The sequence below is a fragment of the Nestor notabilis genome, unplaced genomic scaffold (genome assembly GCF_000696875.1).
Source record: "Nestor notabilis isolate BGI_N333 unplaced genomic scaffold, ASM69687v1 scaffold8558, whole genome shotgun sequence".
Lineage (NCBI taxonomy): Eukaryota > Metazoa > Chordata > Aves > Psittaciformes > Psittacidae > Nestor > Nestor notabilis.
Window position 1 is genome coordinate 20,826 of NW_009938700.1, and position 19,708 is coordinate 40,533.

The 19,708-nt window shown below is 37.3% G+C and overlaps 1 protein-coding gene across 1 annotated transcript in view; it reads left to right on the plus strand.

Moving 5' to 3' along the window:
• The window catches only part of UHRF2 (ubiquitin-like with PHD and ring finger domains 2, E3 ubiquitin protein ligase), a 35,655-nt gene that overhangs the window by 5,858 nt on the left and 10,089 nt on the right, over positions 1–19,708 (plus strand). The window contains exons 3-6 of the mRNA XM_010019472.1: positions 1,985–2,171; positions 7,819–7,942; positions 8,332–8,439; positions 11,571–11,675. Of these exons, the coding sequence (XP_010017774.1) occupies positions 1,985–2,171; positions 7,819–7,942; positions 8,332–8,439; positions 11,571–11,675 (524 nt within the window). The remainder of the gene's footprint in view (positions 1–1,984; positions 2,172–7,818; positions 7,943–8,331; positions 8,440–11,570; positions 11,676–19,708) is intronic.

Sequence of the window (19,708 nt, forward strand, 5' to 3'; positions counted from 1 at the left end):
GGGATTTCTGCAAACACTCAGCCTTACGTTTCCTTCTCAAGTACACCTAGGAGAAAAAAAGTATCTAGAACTCTGGATACATCAGTGACCCACTTCATCTTTCTTTACAAAAATCAACTCCTAAAAGAAATACTTACTTTGATTGCTTATGTTATCTAAGCAAGTTAAAACTAACTTACAAAGAGCTGCTAAGCTATACAGCTTCTGGGTGAAGCAACTTAATGACTCATGGTGAAGAAAAATAAAAATAAAGCTAAGAGAAGGTGGAAGCTTGTCCTTGAATATTGTTCTTTTATGCTAGTCAGAGAAACCTGGGGTAAATCTCCATGTTAGGGGATTGAGAAATTCTCTTCTTGCCTAAAAATCTATCAGACAGCAGTCCTTTAGTATGGAAAAAAAAATCAAAAACTCAGAAAAATCTGTGTTTTCATAAGGATGAAATGTTTCATGGGAAAGGCAGTGTTTTCTTAAATACGATTTGCGCCCTTCTCCCTTTGTCTAATGTTGTGTCTGCTTAGCACCCATGGAAGAACCTGATGTTCATGCTGCCTCTGAAGGGCTATAGCAGGTTTTGGGTTTGGGGAGGTTGTTTATGGTCATTTTTGTAGTGGGGCTGCCTTTCAAGTTCCTTATTAATGAACTGTCTTGTGATATCTTGGACTATAGTCAATAAGATTTTGTCCCAGAGAATGAAGGAGTTACTTTTTTGTAAAATTAATGACTTTTGAGTATTCTTGGCAAAGGTTATGACAGGAGTAAGTTTGTCCTTACCACACTATCTGTCTAGGCCAATTGGCCTTTTGAGTAGAAATTACCAAACAGTTCAGATGTTTCTCAGTTTGCCTACGGATTAGAAGAAAATTTGGTATTGACTGGTATTGTTGGTATTCCAGCTGTTTCCATTTCTGAACTTCTGTAGTTAATTTTTCTTTCGAGAATGGTAATGAGAAGAACATTTTCTGGCACATTCTAAACTGTAATATTATCTTGGCTCTAGAATCTCCACCTTCCTACTTCCAACTCTGAAGTCTCAAATAGTCTTTCTAGTTTTCCTTGTCTTCTGATTCAAAGCAGATACTTCTTTTGGATAAAATACTATTTTCAGGGAAATTTGGAAATACTCTTAGTTATTTTATTATACTAGTTTAAGCTCAGATTCACTTCTGTGGCATTTCTAGATGACTTTTGCACAGAATATACAAATCATTTTTTTATTTTAATGTTGGCATTCTTTGGGCTGTGATAAAATTATTTTCTAAGTCTTCTGTCATTTCTCTGGACATTTGACTTATTTCAAACATTTTTCTTGTTAGTGGTAATTTTACTATGGATATTCTGTGTTCCTTCCCTCTCCTCTTTCATATATAGTTTAGGATACCAAATGTTTTTTCTCTTGTATAAAAGCATTTCTCCCTGGTTGAGGAACCAATGCCAATGATTTTGTTTCATAGTGGGGGTTCATGGGTCCAAGTTTCCTACTGAGATGAAACATAAAGTTAGTGTTTCTCTGTGTGTAAACTGAACTGCTGCTGTGAAACAACTGGTGATTTTGGGTTGCCCGTGGTCTCAGACTGCTAATTCTTCTATCCAACTGTAAGTTTAATTTAAGGGGAAGAGAGCTGTTCCAAACTGTAGCTTCATCATCATTTGGCTGTTACCAGTTACGCAACTGGAATTTCTTCATGTCTGTATTTAAGAAGGTTCCAACTAGAGATTTGCAAGGTTCCATCTGTAGAGAGAATACGCAGATGGTATGTTGGGAACTGGAGGGGAGAAAATCAGAGAAGCTGCTGATTAGACATTTTCTTTACTCCTTGTTTATACAGCAGAAGAAATCCCATTAGCCTAGATAGTCAAATACCTCATTGTAAGAAGAAAGCATTTTCAAGAGGGCCCTGTTCATGTGCAGAAATATTTTCCTGTAGATACAGTAATGCATTTTTCTAAGATACATGGCATTTGACTTTTTCTTTGTTTTTGACAGGAAAAAGTGGCCCTGAATGCAAGCACTGTAGGGCTGATCCAGATAAGGAGTGCCGTTTTTGTTCATGTTATTTGTGTGGTGGAAAACAGGATGCTCACATGCAACTCCTGTGTGATGAATGTAATATGGCTTATCATATATACTGCCTGAACCCTCCCTTAAGCAAGATACCAGAAGATGAGGACTGGTAAATATATAAGGATGATTTGCTTATCTATGTTGCCATTCTGTACATGGTACCTTTTTGTTATTTGCACCTCTAGAGAGACAAGACTGAGGACTTTTCTAAAAATTTTGCTGTGGTTTTAATCCCTCTGCTTAACATAAGCCTTATGTTTTCTGTCAAGGTAATTCTTTTAAACCATTCACAAAGGCTTAGTAGTAAGCTGTAATGACCATTATGGAGTTTCAAAACTGGTATGTTTATTTTATTCATTGTGATCAGTATGATCTTCTGTGACGGTATCATGATCCAATTGTATCAACAGTGATTGTTCCCCAGGCTTTTAATTTTGTTCAAGCTTTACTGCTTGAACAGTTCTTATGCTCACTCTTCTCTTTCACTTCATCCTCTGTCCCTGCTGCTGCCCCCGTGCCCTTCTGTGTCTTCTCGTTGCCTCGGCCCTGTTCATTTCTCCTGCTGTGGGAGGACCACCACCTTGCTGCTGTCCATTTCTACTGTCCCTGGTTCTGCCAGCAGGAAAACCAAGTTAACTGGCATTGTTAAATCAGGGTAATCGTATTTCAAAGTAAGTCTGCCTGGACCCATCAGCAGCCCATTATGTTATCTGGGGCTCTGTACAATTTTTTTGCTTTTATTAGCTACCTACAATTTACACTGGTCATTTTTATCACTTCCCTGTTACTCTCATGAAATGCTAGTCCTTTATACATGAATAGTAAATAGAACTTTATTCTAATAAAGTTTTCCATTACACCGACATCATTAAGTGTCTAAGGTATCTATGGATACATTTTGCGGAATCTCTTTGGATGTTGTGCTTAAATTTTATGTAAAAATCTATGCTTTGGAAGTATTAACATTCTCTGGAAATAAATAACTCGATCTCTTATACCATAGTGGATGCCATAGTAGGTTTGTTTATTGGTTAGTGTCTAATGGTCTGCATGGTTTCCGGGGCATTGTGGTTTTTGTCTGAATTCCTGTGTTTATGCTAATGTGTGATTTAGCAATTGAGACGATTAGCATTGGTAGGTGTTTTTCAGTGTGTACGTTTGGCCACGGGGATACTGTTGTTGGAAGTTGATCTCTTTCCTATGAAATTTCTGCACTGGGTAAAGGTGTGCTTACTGTTTTTGGAGGAACTGCTGGCTTGAAACACTATCTAAAAAATATTTTCAGTACTTCCTAGAAATGGGTATTGGTCATTAGAACTGAAAATGGCATTTATTTGAATATTGTGTGTGCCTTCCACTTCTTGCATGTGCAAAATGACTGTTTATTCAGCAGTGTTTATTGCACAGCGTGTTAGTCTGAGCTATTCCCAAGTTTTCTACTGTCAAGACAGGCTGGTCTTCCATGCATGACATCTTGCTTCCTACTACTTGTCAACATACGTGAGTTGATGTCATGTGTTGGGAACAATTCTCAACACACAAGTGGTTTATTACTGACTGCAGTCCATAAGCAGTGTTCTTTCCAGATTACACCTGACCTTTGGATGCAGCAGCTGAGAAGTTCTTTTTTGACTTCCTTCATTCAGAATATTCAGTGAGACCATATGCCTGAAAGTATACAGATGGTTAGTCCATCCATTTTAAGTTGTCCCTTATTCCAGTTCTAATCTAGTATTCCAGCAATAGTAAATCTATTTTCCAGTAGTAGTCACAGGAAAGTTTCTGATGAAGAAGATATATATGCTTTTAAGTCAGTGCTTCCCAAATCCTTTGTTCTACACTAAACAAATTCATTCCCACAAATCTCCCACATCCTTTGTTCTACACTGAAAACAATTTATTCTCTCTAGTTTCTTCTATATCCTCAAATACACAGAAGGTTTGATGGGCATGTCGGGATACCGATACTGAAATTTTACCAGGCATCATTGTCTCTTTGGTTTAGCTGGTGTGCCAAGATTATCTTGGCCTACTGGGTACTTTAAATGATTTTTTAGATTAGGTATTAGTGTTCTAGTGTTCAGTGGCATCCATTCTTATTCAGAAGCTTCTTATGAAACATGAGTTACCCTACTTCCATTTCAGAGGGTTCCAGAGGAAGTCTGGTGAATAGAAATTTTTCCAAGTGTAGCCGTTACTGCTCAAGTCTCCCTACCCTCTTCCAGTAATATCACTATAAATGCACTGCACAGGTCCTCAGGACTGTTTTACGCCATACAGAAGATTCAGTGCTCTATAGACAACCACACAAGAATTGACTGATCTTTAGAGTCCCTCAAATCATGTTAAGTGCACTTTTGGACCCTTCTCCTTACATTTCTGGCCAAAAAAGAACGAATTTCCACAAGTCACCAGTAAACCTGGAAAGGCAGAGTTTCTCAACACTTTCTTCACCTGTCTACCAGCACTGCTGAGCCCCAGGCCTTGGGAACAAAAATCCAGGTTAATGCAAACACAGACCCACCATCAGTGAAGGAAGAGTTGGTCTGTGAATTATTACAGCAGCTTGACCCCTGCAAATCAATGGGCCCTGGTGATACCCTCTTGTGAGGCCACTTTTCGTAATCTTTGGGAAGTCGTGGGGGTCAGGGGACTATCTTCCAGTCCCAGGAGACTGGAAGAAGGCAAATGCCACTGCCATCTACAAGAAGAGCTTAAAGGAGGATCCAGGCAATTACAGGCCTATCAGCCTTACTTAAGTCCCTGGGAAGGTATGGAGCGAATCCTTCTTGGGGTACCACAAGTCAAATGAAGCCCATGATCAGGAAAAACCAGCATGGATTCAGCAGGGGCAAAATTGTGCTTGACAAACATGATCGCTTTCTACGGTAAAGTCCCCTGCTTGGTTGATGTGGGGTGAGCAGCGGGCATTGTCTACGTGGGTTTCTCCAAGGCTTTTGATAGAGTTTCCTACAGCCTTCTAGAGAAACTGATGTGTCGGGGTCTCAACAAGTGGTCCCTGCGGTGAGTGGGAACTGGCTGACCGGCTGCATGCAGAAGATGATGGTAAATAGCTCTTGTTCCAACTGGTGACCTATCACTAGTGGGGTTGAGAGGGATCAGGATTGGCCCCAGTGCTGTCAAGTAACTTCATAAGTGGATGTGGAACATGGATCAAGTGAGCCCTGATGAAGTCTGCCAATGATACCAAGCTTAGTGGGAAAGTGGACACTTTGGAAAGGAGAACCGCCCTGCAGGATGACCTGGATAGACTGGAAGAATGGGCTAACAAGAACCATGTCAAGTTCAACAAGGACAAGAGTAAGCTCTTGTACCTGGGTGGACACAATCCAAGAGTGCAGCACAGGCTGAGATCTACCCAGCTCTGTGGAAAGGGATCTGGGAGTCCTGGTGGACAAGCGGCTCAATATGACTGAATAGTATGCTGTTGCATCAGAGCAAGCCAACAATATGCTGGGTTGCATAAGCAAGGGCATCACCACAGAGATAAGGATGTCATTATCCCACTCTGCTCAGCACTTGTCAGACCAGACATGGAATGGTGTCTTCAGTTTTGGTCCCCACTATACAAAAAAAAAAAAAAAAAAAGTTGTGAACAGGCTGGAGAAGGCCCATAGAAGGGCCACAAAGATGAACAGTGGACTGAGAAGCCTGGCATGTGAGGAAGGGCTGAGAGAACTGGGTTTGTTCAGCCTCCAGAAAGGAAGGCTTGGGGATACCTTATCACCATGTTCCAGTATCTAAAGGGTGTCTACAAAGAAGATGGAAGCTCCCTTTTACAAGAAGTCCCATGGAAAAGATGAGGAGTAATGGGTTATTCCATAGAGATTCCAGTTGGACACAAGAGGAAAATTTTTCGCAATGAAAATACTCAGCCATTGGATTAATCTCCCCAGGGAAGTGAAGGATTCCCTAACATTGGACACTTTAAAGATTCATCTTGACAGAGTGCTGGGCCATCTTGTCTACGCTGTGCTTTTGCCAAGAAAGATTGGACCACCTGATCCTTGAGGTCCCTTCCAGCTGGTATTCTATGAAGTAGTAGAAGCTTAATTCATATTAAAATGTCTTTCAAAATGGCTGTCAAGCTTTTTAACTTTTTTCTTTCTTTGTTTTTTTTCTTTCTTTTCTGTGTAATGATACAAGTCTTAAGGTTTATTCCTGCAAGTAGATAACTGCATCTGTGGATGAAGTCACTGGGTGGGAGAGGTGCTGTTACAGCACTGTCTTGTGTCAGTTAATTTTGGCATAGTTATGCCAGCCTTGTGCACTCTTAATGCTTGGTTGTATGTAGGAGGAGTGCAGTCGGCAAACTGCGGTCTCCTACCGAAAAGGTCTGTGTTCTCTCTTCTCCTTGCATACTGGGAAAGTGTCATGGCTGTCTGATCCTTAACTTCTTGACAGATTTTGTTTGGTTCATAAGTGGAAAAATTCACTTAGTATTTTTATAGTTCAAAATTTGGCAAACTCTCTACATGGCTAAGCCTGCAGTTTGGGAAAGGCTAATAAGTTTCTGTTGCTGAGATTAAGCTACTCTATATGCAGACCAATATTTAATATTGCGTACAAAACTCAGTATAAAAAAAACTCAGTATAAAAAGTACTAAGGTTATGTGGTTACCCTATGAAGAAGCAGGAGGGAATGCCATGTGAATTTGAATTATGTCATGTTCCTTCTTTTAATTGGTAATTGCATACTCTTTAAAAAAAAACAAAAACAAACCAACAGACAACTGTAATACCATTCTTAGTAAGTCTTAGTGCTACACAATTTCAGCATCTTGTGTTATTTTTAATTTATTTTTATCTACATCGCTTCGTTGTCTTAATTATCCAACATCTTTATTGACATAGTGAAATCTGTCCATATGGACATTAGTCATTAATTCTTCTATTCATATCCACATGCAAAAGTTAATTAATAAATCCAGAACAGTAGTAGTTGTAGTACTACTGGTAGTTACCTAAATTAGGTTATTAGTGTTAGTGTAGATCAGGCTTCCTCCATTAGTGGTGTATGGGCCAAACCCAGCCCCTGGAGGCCAGAAACGTGGACAATTGCCTTTGCATGGGAGCTATAAGCAGCAAAAGGACCAGTGTACTCTCTTTCTCTCTCTGCTGTAGTCGCTGCATACTAGTATCTCCTATTTCCCTACCAGGATGGCTTTGTGTTACCACGAGTGAGTCTCGGTGCTATATTCCAAGTGGCTTCAGTGTTGTGGAGTGGGTGTGTGTATGCATGTGTGTGTTTGCGCACATTGCACAGTACCTTGGCTCGGTTTAACATTTAGCTGTCTGCAGTGAATTTTATTGTATTAGCAGCAATAAGTAAGCACAGAGAGGGCAGGACATAGAAACAAATCACGAATGCTGGTTAACAACATAGTCTCATCTCAGCTATCTTCTCCTCTACATGACTAAATGAAAGAGGACAGAATGAAGAGAATACAGAAGACATGGGACCTCTCACATACCATGTGAGAATGAATAGTTAAATATTTCGCCTCCAGCAGTCTACCTTCACAGATACTGAAATACCCTTTTTTAGAAGTTGACAGTATTTGTTTGTGTTGGTTTTTATTTTTTAAGCCATAGGTGTCAGCTGTTTAAGACTGATATGTGCTTGTTAGCTTGAAATACTTAGTCAAGATGTAGAAATTGACACTACTTTGGCTGCAAGAACTCTATTGCCATTATTATGAAGTAATTGAGAATTTACTAAAACCTTTTTTTAGGTATTGTCCTTCCTGCAAAAATGATTCTAATGAAGTTGTAAAGGCTGGAGAAAAACTCAAACAGAGTAAAAAGAAAGCAAAGATGCCATCTGCCAGTACTGAAAGCCAGAGAGACTGGGGCAAGGTAGAGTGTATTTTAGAAATAGCTATTACTGTGATTGTTCATGTATGTGCTACATCTATAATTCTACTTACATATGCACTACACAAAATTCAGTACTGGGTTGCACAGACAATAGGACAATGTTTAAACCTGCCCACTATATACTGGCAATTAAAGCAGTGGAATAATTATGAAGGTGAATAGAGGGAAAAACAAAAAAACAACCCACGATCCGTCCCCCAAATCTATAAACATGTATTAATTAATTAACATTTCTGCTAACAATTATTAACATATTTTAAAGTATGTATTTGTTATAATGATAGATTTCTTTATATCTGCATTGAATTTGCAAATAGTCTTCAATATCATAGTACTAATTCATTTTTGAATGTCTGATGTATTCTTAGGGCATGGCCTGTGTTGGTCGCACCAAGGAATGCACTATTGTTCCATCAAATCATTATGGACCAATACCTGGTGTTCCTGTTGGGACAACCTGGAAGTTCAGAGTTCAGGTATGTTGTTTCAGTATTAGCTGTAGCTGAAGTAATTAAGAATAATAACGAATGCGTTGCACAGTACAATAAATTTAGATTGACAATTGCCATTCTCGCCGGGGCTCAGTAGAACAAATACGTTATGATTCAGTGGAAATGATGCTGATGGTAGCGAAGCTTGAAATATACTGATTTTACAATACAACTTACTAAGAAGTATGTTATCAGTAGGACAAACAAATTTCACATGTTAAAGTTCTGAGTGCGATATTTAGTGAATAGTCGAGTGTTTTCTGAAGTGAACTTCACATGGACTAATTATCCCACTTAGGAGATGTAGACTGTAGATTTTGAAAACATTAAATAATACGACTGTAAATTGACTCCCTGAGTTGTTTCGTTGGTTTTTTTTTTTCATCATACATAATGGATGTCTGAATCTTCTTTTAGGCTGATGAACTGCTTAAACCAGTGTAAGCCTGTAGTGCTACTGAAATTAGCTGTCCATTCAGCCTTGCTCTTTCTTGCACTGCCTCATTTTGCGTTGCAGATATTTCCTAGGCTCTGTGGTAAACTACATTGAGAAAAAAACTGGAAGAAAAACAATACCATCTGGGGTAGGAGGGAAGATAATTTTCCCAGTCCATTTTTCATTTTGATTATATAAGCACAGAACCAGTACTCAAGGGGGAGGAGAAAACAAAGCAGGGAGGATGGAACAGCTTCCTTTTGTCCCAGTACTGATTTTTTGTGGTTTTGAAGCATCCAGCAAATGCGAAGTTATGTTCTTTTCCCCAGCTTTATCTGATAGCACTGATTTTTGTTTTATCTTTGATATTTTTAATTACTGTTTTTAGTCAGGGAAATACGTACTTCTGTATTTTCAAAATCAGTTAGGTCTTTGTCTTTTGCATGTGTAGAAGATTGTAATTGACTATTTTCCATCATATTTGGAAGAACAGGAGCTTTCTTTTTTTAACTTGCTTGAGGAGGGGCAAGCCAAGAATCAAAAACCTCTTCTGATTTGTTTTCTGAACTTCTCATCAGCTGCTTCCTCCTGAGAAGAAAACATGTTTTATTATTCAGTTGGTAGAAGAGAACACTTAGGAGTCAGTTTTCCTCTGATGGTGGCGTCTTCCGGTACTGTGTGGAGAATTCTGGATTTGAAAGGCCATGCAATGTGTAAGGCTGATAATGGTTAGCAGCAGACATTTTCATCTGAACAAGAGAAATCTTAGTAGAAATCACAGTGAAGCAGTTGAAACCTAAACTCGTTCTTTTGATCCTTTCTTACCTTGATGTCCGTTAACACTACCATCAACATAAGCCTTAGATGGAGCATATTAAATTTGTAATGTAAAATTATGCGGTTCTTGAGATCATCCATTTTATATAAAATGTCATGCTTTAGAGGAAAACTCAGGCCTATTTTGTTGACCTCTTCAGTTAGTTGAATTTGAAGAACTTTTAAGTGAATTGAAGTGAATAGTTAATCTTTTTGTTGGCTTCCAGATTGAGAGAAGTTTCTAAAATCAGTTACTCAGGCTCAAAATCTCAAAATCAAGTTCTACTTTTACTGCTTTAACAAGAAGTGAAATTGTTAGTTCAGATTTTGTTGTGAATTTCATTGAAACACAAAAAATAATAGTTTTCAGGTCTTTCTAGTGCTGGAAGGAAAAAGGAACAGAATTAGAGTTCTGCTTTTGTCAGAAAATTATGCAGAGAATACTAATTCTTAGATACATATGTGGGCTACACATAAAAAGGCAATTAGTATTTCTACATAATAATTTTGGCTACAAGTGAAATATGTGAAATACTTGATTTTTTTTTTTTTAAAGATTGAAATGTTTTTACACAGAAAATTAAATTATACTTTCATTTCTCATATGACTGGTATTCATATGAGAAATGAGTTTGCCACAGCAAATACGTAAGAATTTTGAGACTGTAGTTTTATGTAGTTTTTTATGACTTAAACTCTCGTTTTCCTAGAAGGAAATTGACTGTTTCTGGAGAGAGCATCTAATGAGCATATTTGGCACGAATTACTTAGCAAAATTCATCTTTGGGGTGCATCACCTACCAGAAACCTCAACGTAGTTGATAAAAACCTGGAAATGAAAGATGGGAGGGAAGGAAGAATGAAAGGATGCTTGATACAGCAGCAAAGAGGAGCACAATAGCGGGGCCTTTTTATTCAGCATACTCACACAATGGTCTGGAAAATTTGGCATAGTTGATTCTGCCTCTGGGAGAGGCAGAATGAGAAAAACAGGCAAGTTGAAAGTCTGAAGGAAAATACAAAGATAGAAGTATCCTGATCGGTTTTCTGCTGGGAACCTTCCTTCTATCAGTAGTATTTTTGGCATCATGTACTGAGAAAATACATAGTTTAATAGGTAGTCTCTTTTTTATTATAAAGGGTTTGAGTTTTTTTTAAATAGAATTTGGTAGTTTGATACAATACTACATAAATTTTGTGGGAGAAGTGTTCCAGCAAACTTTAATGATGTTGCCAGTTCATGGTATAGCTACAGCTCTCAGGTGGTCTGGTTGAAGCTTAGATGCACATTTGTTATCAGAGAGTTACCCTGGTTGGAGAACTAACATGCAATCTTTACATTGTTGCAATAGCTTCTTCTGTTTCCTTAGGCAGTGTGATAATATTTCCCTGCATTGGTCACCTTTTCAGTGTGTTACCTTAATACTACCTGACAAAATGATCTTTACATGGGTAACTGGGGTCTTCCTTAGTTAAAGATTGTAAAATGTTACCAAACTGGCAGATTTCCATCTGGTTTGGATTGTTCTAAATGACTGTCCAGGTGGTGCATAGCACTGAGTACAGTCTTAAATACTGCTTATGGAAAGAATCATGGAGATTTTTCCCAAAGAAGAAAGTGTACTTTTACGTGTTCCAGTATCAACTCTGTCTTACATTGTCCTTACAATTTTTCAGGTGTCCTTACTTTTGGCTTTTCTTCCTTAAAAACTAGTGGAATGCTCACCTTTAATGGCAGTCTTACATTAACTATTTACACAGGAATCCTGTACAGTATTTTAAACAGAGTTGATTCTTAAAAGTGATTGTAGATGGTTGGTTGTGTGAAAAAAGTATTAGAAACTGTCTTTTTTTCTGTCACCAGGTGAGCGAAGCAGGTGTTCACAGGCCACATGTGGGTGGAATCCATGGACGCAGTAATGATGGAGCTTATTCACTTGTGTTAGCTGGAGGATTTGAAGATGAAGTGGTAAGTCATTTATAGAAGCAACGGTCTTGCTTTTCTAATGAATCAATGTTTGTGAAGAGGGTTGTATTTGTTGTTGATCCTAAAACTAATGCCTATGCAAATACAACCATGGAAAAAGTAACTACTGCTGATAACAGACTGAGAAGTTTCTAGTATTCTGGGGAGAAATACGTAAGCAAATATTTCTTAAGGAACCGTAGAACATAGAATGGTTTGGGTTGGAAAGGACCTTAAGATTATCTAGTTCCAGCCCCCCTGCCATGGGCAGGGATACCTCCCACTAGAGCATGTTGCTCAAGGCCCTGTTATATTCAAGCCAAATATGTTAGTTACAGGTGGATTTTACATTGTTTAAGATAGTTAAATTTCATTATATTTTCAGAGTCGAAATGTAGTATTACTTAAAGTCTGATACTGTAATTACATGCAAATAATACGTTTTATGTTTTGATTTGGTCTTGATTTTTATTGATTTCAAGACGCATAGATGCTTCTTCCTTTGGGTTGATTGTGTTTCTAAATATGTGACACATGTATTTTAATGGAGCAAGAATAAAAGGTGCATGTTACTTGGTTTTGTGAATATCTGAAGGTCCTTGACTCTTACTGGTAAGCGCTTTCAGAACTTCTTAGGAAAGTGTCAATATCTCGTATTATGATCCCCAAAGATGCTGGAAAGAATTACACTTTGATGTTAAAATTGAAGTAGAGCAACGAGAGCAATTAAGCAATTACGCTGCTAAACAAAACAGTAATTGCGTCCAACTTACATCTCATATTGTTGACCTATACTTATTTATGAATAGATTACTGTTTTCTGCAATTAAGTAATGTTTACACAGGGTGCATCCCTTCCTGCAATTCTGCTTCATCATGTGGAATTTTGAATCATGCGTCAGGTGAAGAATAAAGCAATTTAAAATATAAAACAGATAAACAATTTGTTTTTTTTAAAACATGCAGAGCTGTGAGTCAGAAGGAAAAAGACACTGGAGAAAGAAATAAGCATCTGAAATACCATCAGAATGTAATGTATTCATTGCTAACAGCACCTACCAGCTGCTGTAGAATATTGCCTCTGAAAGTGTGCCTTTTTTTTTGAACACGTGACATGAGGAGGTACTTGGTGTTGGGATACATTACTACACCCTTAGAGTCAGCACCAACCCAAGCTCTAGGACCCTTAGCCAGTGAATCCCATGAACACTGATGCTCAGAAATTGTACATGCTATGCTGGGATGCTGCAGACTCCTTTTTTTTATTTTGATGGTGATACAGATGTCCCCTTATTTCTGCTGCTGTAGTTATTCACTTCAAAGTATTTAATAAACTTAAATGGATCCTTTGCATGTCTTTTCTAGTTCACCTAAGTGATCATGTGGTTTTGTGGATACCGAAGTACTGTCATGGTCCAGATGACATACATAATTTTGAAGAATAGTCGTGATGAAACATTGCCGAAGATACCCTAAAAATTTGTACGAATGTTAGCTTTTTTGCAGTTCTCTAAGATACAAGGGGGATTTTTTTCCCCAGGGGGATTTTTGGAATTAGTTTTTCTTCAATTCTTTTTTCACATACCAGATTTTATTTCCCAGTTTACTTCTGTTTTCTCTGTTTTTTTTTGAAGACGTTGAAATTAAACTCTTGTAAGAGTATCCACAGAAAAAACAAATTCTGTACTTACAAATATCCTAATACAGCATCTCACTCCACAAATGAAACTTTTAGATAAAAGTTCAGATAAAATCCTCTGCTTACTTCTAGTCACTTTATTGTATGAGAACAAGAAAAGAGAAGTGACTCTTACTTGAAGTTCAGTGGCATGACATAGGTAGTTGTGTATAAGTTTTTACAAAATTGAGAAATAGGTTTTGGAAGACTATTACTCTGTTTCTAAACTTAATGCACTATTTATGCACACTGCTGACATGTGCCATGTTAATGCTCTTCCTGTGGCTTTAAATTACCAGTTCACTTTTGGGGTAAAATAATTACAAAAATACATTGCAGGAAATAGAATTTACTGTCTAGCTTTCAGATCATGCCATTTTTATTCTCTATCTTTGGAAACTTACAATTCTGCAGACCCAGACTTGTCCACAAGTTTGCTCAAGCTAGGATGTATTTGAGTGCTCAGTAATGACGAGTTCTGTCAGTACAAGATCCACCCTCAGGATTGAAGGGGTACAGTCATAGTTTACAAAATGAGCAATGGGTGAAATTGTTCTGCACATGAAGCTTAAATTGATTCTTAATTACGTTTATATAAGTGTTTACACATTAATCTATCTCTTGTAAATCTTTAACCTTGAATTTTAGTGACATATGGCTTACCTGTTTAAGGTACAGTATTATAATAATTAGCGTTAGAGTCTCAATTATGCTTATACTGCTGATCTCCTGGTCTTGTTCTTGATAGTAACCATAATAGGAACGTTAGCTGAAGAAATTGAGAAGTCTTTCAGGAACTGAAAATCAAAGAATTATTTCAGAATAGACTAACATTTAAAAACTAGATATTGGACATTAACAGTAATTGTGATCACTGATCAAAGTGATGAGTGATAGAAGTATTCATGATAAAAGTATTTTGATTTGTCTGTTCATCTAATCAAGTAGCTGAAGAAATTTCACTTTTGTGTTGAACAATTGCCCTCCTATTTTGTGTCATTGGGTTTATGTATCAGGGTTTAAACTGCTGTTCAAAAGTTTGAAGATCCATGTTTCTGGTGGATTGAGGTAGTGCTGTAAAGATGGTAAATTTATTGGGTTGTGTGCTTAGTTTAATATGAACAAAGGTTGTTTCTTCTTTAAGTGCTTTTGCATATAGGATCATACAGGAGATCTCTGACCTGAGATTCAGAATCTCATGGAGGACAGTGCCTGCTGTGATCATTCGCATCCTCTTTTAAAAGGTTCTGAGAGTGTAAAAGAGAATAGCATCTCTAGTGACTCAAGAGGGACCCTAGGCAGATAAACTCATTGCTGAGATTCATTGATACTCTGTAGCAAATCTATTCAGTGCCTGGAACACAGCATTCACAAACCACCTCATGAAATGGTTAGCTGTCCATTTTAAATGTTTTCTGTCTTTACCTTAATCTTGTATGTGGGTAATCAGTTTCAAGGTGTCAGTGTTATTCCACTTGTTTGAAATAGTCTAATTGCAAATAAACGCTGTTTAGCTCACTGGATTTGCCCAAGCGAATGTTGTCGTCAGGTTAGAACGTTTCAGAACCTCTGCGTAGTGTACATTGCACAGTGGAAACACTTGGTAAGTTCCACCACTGGCAAAGGTGCAGTGCCAGTGCTGTAGCAAATAGCATACTTAAATGGCTTTAAATCCAAATCAAGTGGTAATAGGAGCTGCATGTCTGAGTCAAAGTGTTTTGTATCCAAAGACTGTTGTGACTAGCGGTTTACCTAGCCATGTGTATGACCTGCTGCTTTATTAACCAGTTTTCTAGGCTTACCTGGGTCATCTGAATCCAGTGTGAGCCCAGGTACGAAAGAGATGTAGTATGCTGTATAAGTTTTCTGAATTATCATGCCATGCTGACTGTGTTACCAAGGGAACAGTTTTTCCAATTTCTTCAACTCTCTTTTATAGTACTGAGAATCCAACATAACAAGTTAATTACAGCCATTACACTGAGAGTGTCTATTGTGAGTCACCTGGATCAACTATGTAGCTGAAAATCCAATCTTGATGCCATGGAACTTGCTGTTGGCAAAAGCCATCACATTTCCAACGTCTAAGCGCCCTACTGTTTTGGGACCTGCTTGGAGCTCCAGCGTAATGTGAAAACACTTGAGTATCTCACTATACAATATCTACCAAATATCTTCCATTTCTCTTGGATGTGTTATTTGTCTATCCTTGTTACTTCCAATGCTAAGGACATAGTTGTCATAATCTGTAGGGCAGTAGCTTTAATACTTATGTTTCAGATCTGCAGGACAGCTTTTATCCTGCAAGTCTCCTTTGCATCTTTTCTGCATCTTTTCCGCATCTTTTCCATATTGTTAGCTATCAGTCCGTACAAAATGCTAATTCATACAAAAAAATTACCTTTCTTGCATTATTTTCTGAATTTCATTATCTCCTCTGTGTCAGCATTATATTCAGAATTACTTTCACACTCTGAAACACCTTATTTTGTTACAGAGAGGCTTTTTTGTTATTTTTTTAGTGCTAGTACTACATCTGTTGAAGTAGTCTCATTGCCTATTTGGCAGCTTCTTTCATAATGAGGTGTGGAATCTGTGTCTATACCGCTCCTATCTGTACTTTTCTAAAGTTCATTTGCAGCACTTTGCATATCTGATTGTTTCTAAAGCACTGAGTACCTATCTGACACAATGATAAAGCAGATTAGAAAGTAGAAATTAATGCTGCTAATGCTTAGCAAAGCACTGTTTAGCTCATCTTCTGTTTCCTCTTTCCAGGAAACATTCTGCCTGGAATAGTGCCATAGGTCAAGAACATAGGCTTTGGCTTCTGACTGTGAATGCCTAACATACTGAAATACCTCCTTTCTGAATTTAATACATTTTCAAGAGAGTGGTCATATTGGTGCTATATATCATCAATCTGTTCCCTTCATGAAACTCTGAACAATCAGCATAATTAATCTTTGTTGTATAATATATGAGTTTTCTTGCTGGACTTCATAGACTTTTCACATGAACACCTATAAAATTGATTCCTGTGATATTAAGCACTTGTTTAGGTGCAGGAAATAAAAGAAGGATGAAAGTAACAAATTCTAATCATATGTATAGAGATAAATGGATGTAAGTGCGTGTCTTTTAGACAGGAAAGGTTTTCTTTGCCTTGCTTTAACTAGGATTATACTTGGCTAATTAAATTACTTATACAGATTGCAGCTTTTTTTTTTTTTTTTTTTTTCATCAGAGAAGCAATTAATCAGCAATCTCCAAGAGGTAGTCAAAGATAATTGTAATTAAAAAATGTTGTCTCAAAACCCTGTTTTATTTCCTAAGTAATCTCCCAATACAGGTGGGTGTTTTGACCTGAAAAGGCTTTCTATCTGTTGTATCTTGGGAAGTCAGAACTGATTTTGAAAGCAGCAAAAGATAATGAATCCAGATTGGGTAGCCTGAATTGTTTAATTTAAAGGCCCGGTAATCCACCATTTTGGCACTGAACCTGGAAAGGAATAAGAAAAACCTCAAGAAGTGGTTGCACATGTAGTAGTAGTAGTCTAGTACTTTCATTTAGAATTTATATTTAAAAATGTTGACCTAATTCCATCACCAGTTAGCGCCTTCAGCTATTTCCTGCTTTGAAGCTGTCTTTCTTACTGGTCAGAGATTCAGATTGTCTTAGATTAAACTGGTTAAATGTTTTCATCATGGTGGAATGTGCCACAATACTGTCATGTTTTTGCTGTCAAGGACAGTTGTAGGGAAGGCTCAGAAACACAGATCATGACATATTCAACCTTTGCACTTAGTGCAAGACGTATTTTATTGATTTATAAATTAAATATGCAATTTAGGCCTTTTTAATTGACACCTTTTACTGCAGTGCTAAACTATGAAATTATCAAAAATAAATCAGACAGTTGGGCAGATAGACCAGTGTTGACAGCACTTAAATGCATATAGACACTTGAGGTTTTAATGGAGATGAATGATGGCATGATTCAGTTTTAGGTATCCTTACTACAAGGGAAAGAAAATAATTTCAAGTGTAATTGTCTGATACTTAGTATTCATTTTGGATTTAAAAATTTCATGTGAAAAGGCTTAGTGCATTTTTCTTCTTTTGCTTTGTCATATTAATCAAAATCTTAACCTTTATTCATCACATTTTACAAAGGTGTAACTGGTGAATTGAGGAGTTGGTGAACTAATGAAATTTTGGATTTTCTTGTGTCAAAAAAGCCAGTAAGACATTATTTTTTTCAGACTGAAGGTTGAAGCTCATCTAGAAAATATGTTTGTGTTTTTAATAGTATATTTTAATAAATGATAAATGCAATTTTTTGTGTATATATTGAGAGCAAATTTTGAGTATAATACCAGAGGTGTTAATGTAAAGAAAAAAATATTTTTTCATGACTGACATATGTTGATATTCCAGTAACTTGAAGTAGCTGATGCCCCTGTCAGCTGCTGCATAAAAGCAACCCATAGAAATCATGTGGTCATAATTATGTGGAATTCATAATCCTACTTTCTTCATTCTCCAGTGAGTAAAGTTCATTTGTTCTGCAATGTGATCAAACTTTACAAACAGGACAGTTAAGAGGTAATTTTGTGGAGACAATATAAGAAAGAGAGACATACAGAAGGCATTGAGAGAAGACAGAATGACTAGGGTCTTACTAGCTGTTGAAAGAAAGTTTTGGTGCAGGAAAATTGAATTAAGCTGTGGAAAGCAGAAGAGAAATGGCAGAATTACATGTTTCAAGGTAAGAAAATGGGGCAAAGAAGAAGAAACAGAAGAGAATATATTTAATAGTTTTTTTGACAGTTATTTTCTTTCTTATAACAGACATCAGTAATTTATTTTGCCAAATGAATGCAGGCTGAATGCAGAATTTACAGCAGTATCCATATGTTAAGTTCTGCATTTTGATCCCCTAGAGAAAAAAATAGCTAAAATAGCTTTCCCCCTTTGCCTGTCACACACAGGCTATCAGTTGAACATTGTTTTGGGTGGTAGGAAGGTCCTGCATTGTCTACAGATAAGACACAGAACTCAAAGCTATTGCAAGATTGTTTTAATAAGTCATTACTCATCAGAAGATCCCAAATAACAAGCTGGTGAGTATTCCTGGCATGCTCTACTTTCAAAGTAGAATACCATAACTCCAATGGAAGTAGATTTTGTAGGTCTTCCATTAGGTCTCCACACTACAAGTATCCCCATTTCAGTTCTGTTTATCATTGACTATATTCATATCCACATTTACTCCACTTTTAAGGATTCTCTGTGCATCATTTACTCTTGTCATTCTGGATTTTCTCTCTCTACTAGCGCTTACGTACTCTCCGGAGCTTTCTTCCTCTTACTGTTTAGGAATTGCTCTCATATCAGAGGTTCAAATGTCCTCCCCATTTCTCTTCATCCAGTCCAGGTCAGTGCCCTGTATGACAAGATCTCTGATTTTTCTCAGATTCTAAGAACTATGTATCTTTGTGCTTGGAAATCCTTTTTTTTTTTTTTTTTTTTTTAATATATCTGATGTGAAATAAGTGAGTGTAGTTCTTCTGGGAAGTAATAGAAGTAATGAGCCCTCCTTCTGCAGGGAAGTTTTAAGAGATGGCATCATCCTGTTACTTGACCTGTAACAATTATGCTCCGCAGTTGTTCCATTTCTCCTCCATTTTCCTTCCCCTGGATTTCCAGTTTCTTCCAAATCCATATAGTTTTGCCTATTTATGCATAGAACACTTGCATAATTAAAGAGACTCAAGTGTAGAATCTGTTCAAGAGGTGAACATTGTTGCATAGGCTTTATATCTATGCTATCTCTTCAAGCACAATGTCTTCTGGTTGCCTGTGGTTAAAGACTACCACCCAGAGAATAATTCAGTCTTACTCTGAAGACGTTGGAAGTGTGATGCTTTTAAGCCTTTTACATTTAACCCATTTCCCAAAGAAGTGTGTTCCAGTAGATAATTGTGAAACTGTTGTATTTATGCCTTCTTGCTTGAGTTTTTTTGGCCTAAATCTATAGCAGTTTGTTCTTGTTTTGTGTTTGTATGCAAAAAAAAGTCTATTCAGTACTTTCTTCTCACGAAGATCGTTCTACCTGACTGTCACCATAGAATCATAGAATAGTTAGGGTTGGAAAGGAACTGAAGATCATCTAGTTCTAACCCCCCTGCCATGGGCAGGGACACCACACGCTAAACTGTGTCGCCCAAGGCTCTGTCCAACCTGGCCTTGAGCCTGTCTTGTCTTGTAAATAATTTTCTTCATCTTGCTCACATATGTACTGTTTCTGTCTTTCCTTTGTTATTTTACATTCTCATATATATGTTATTTCAG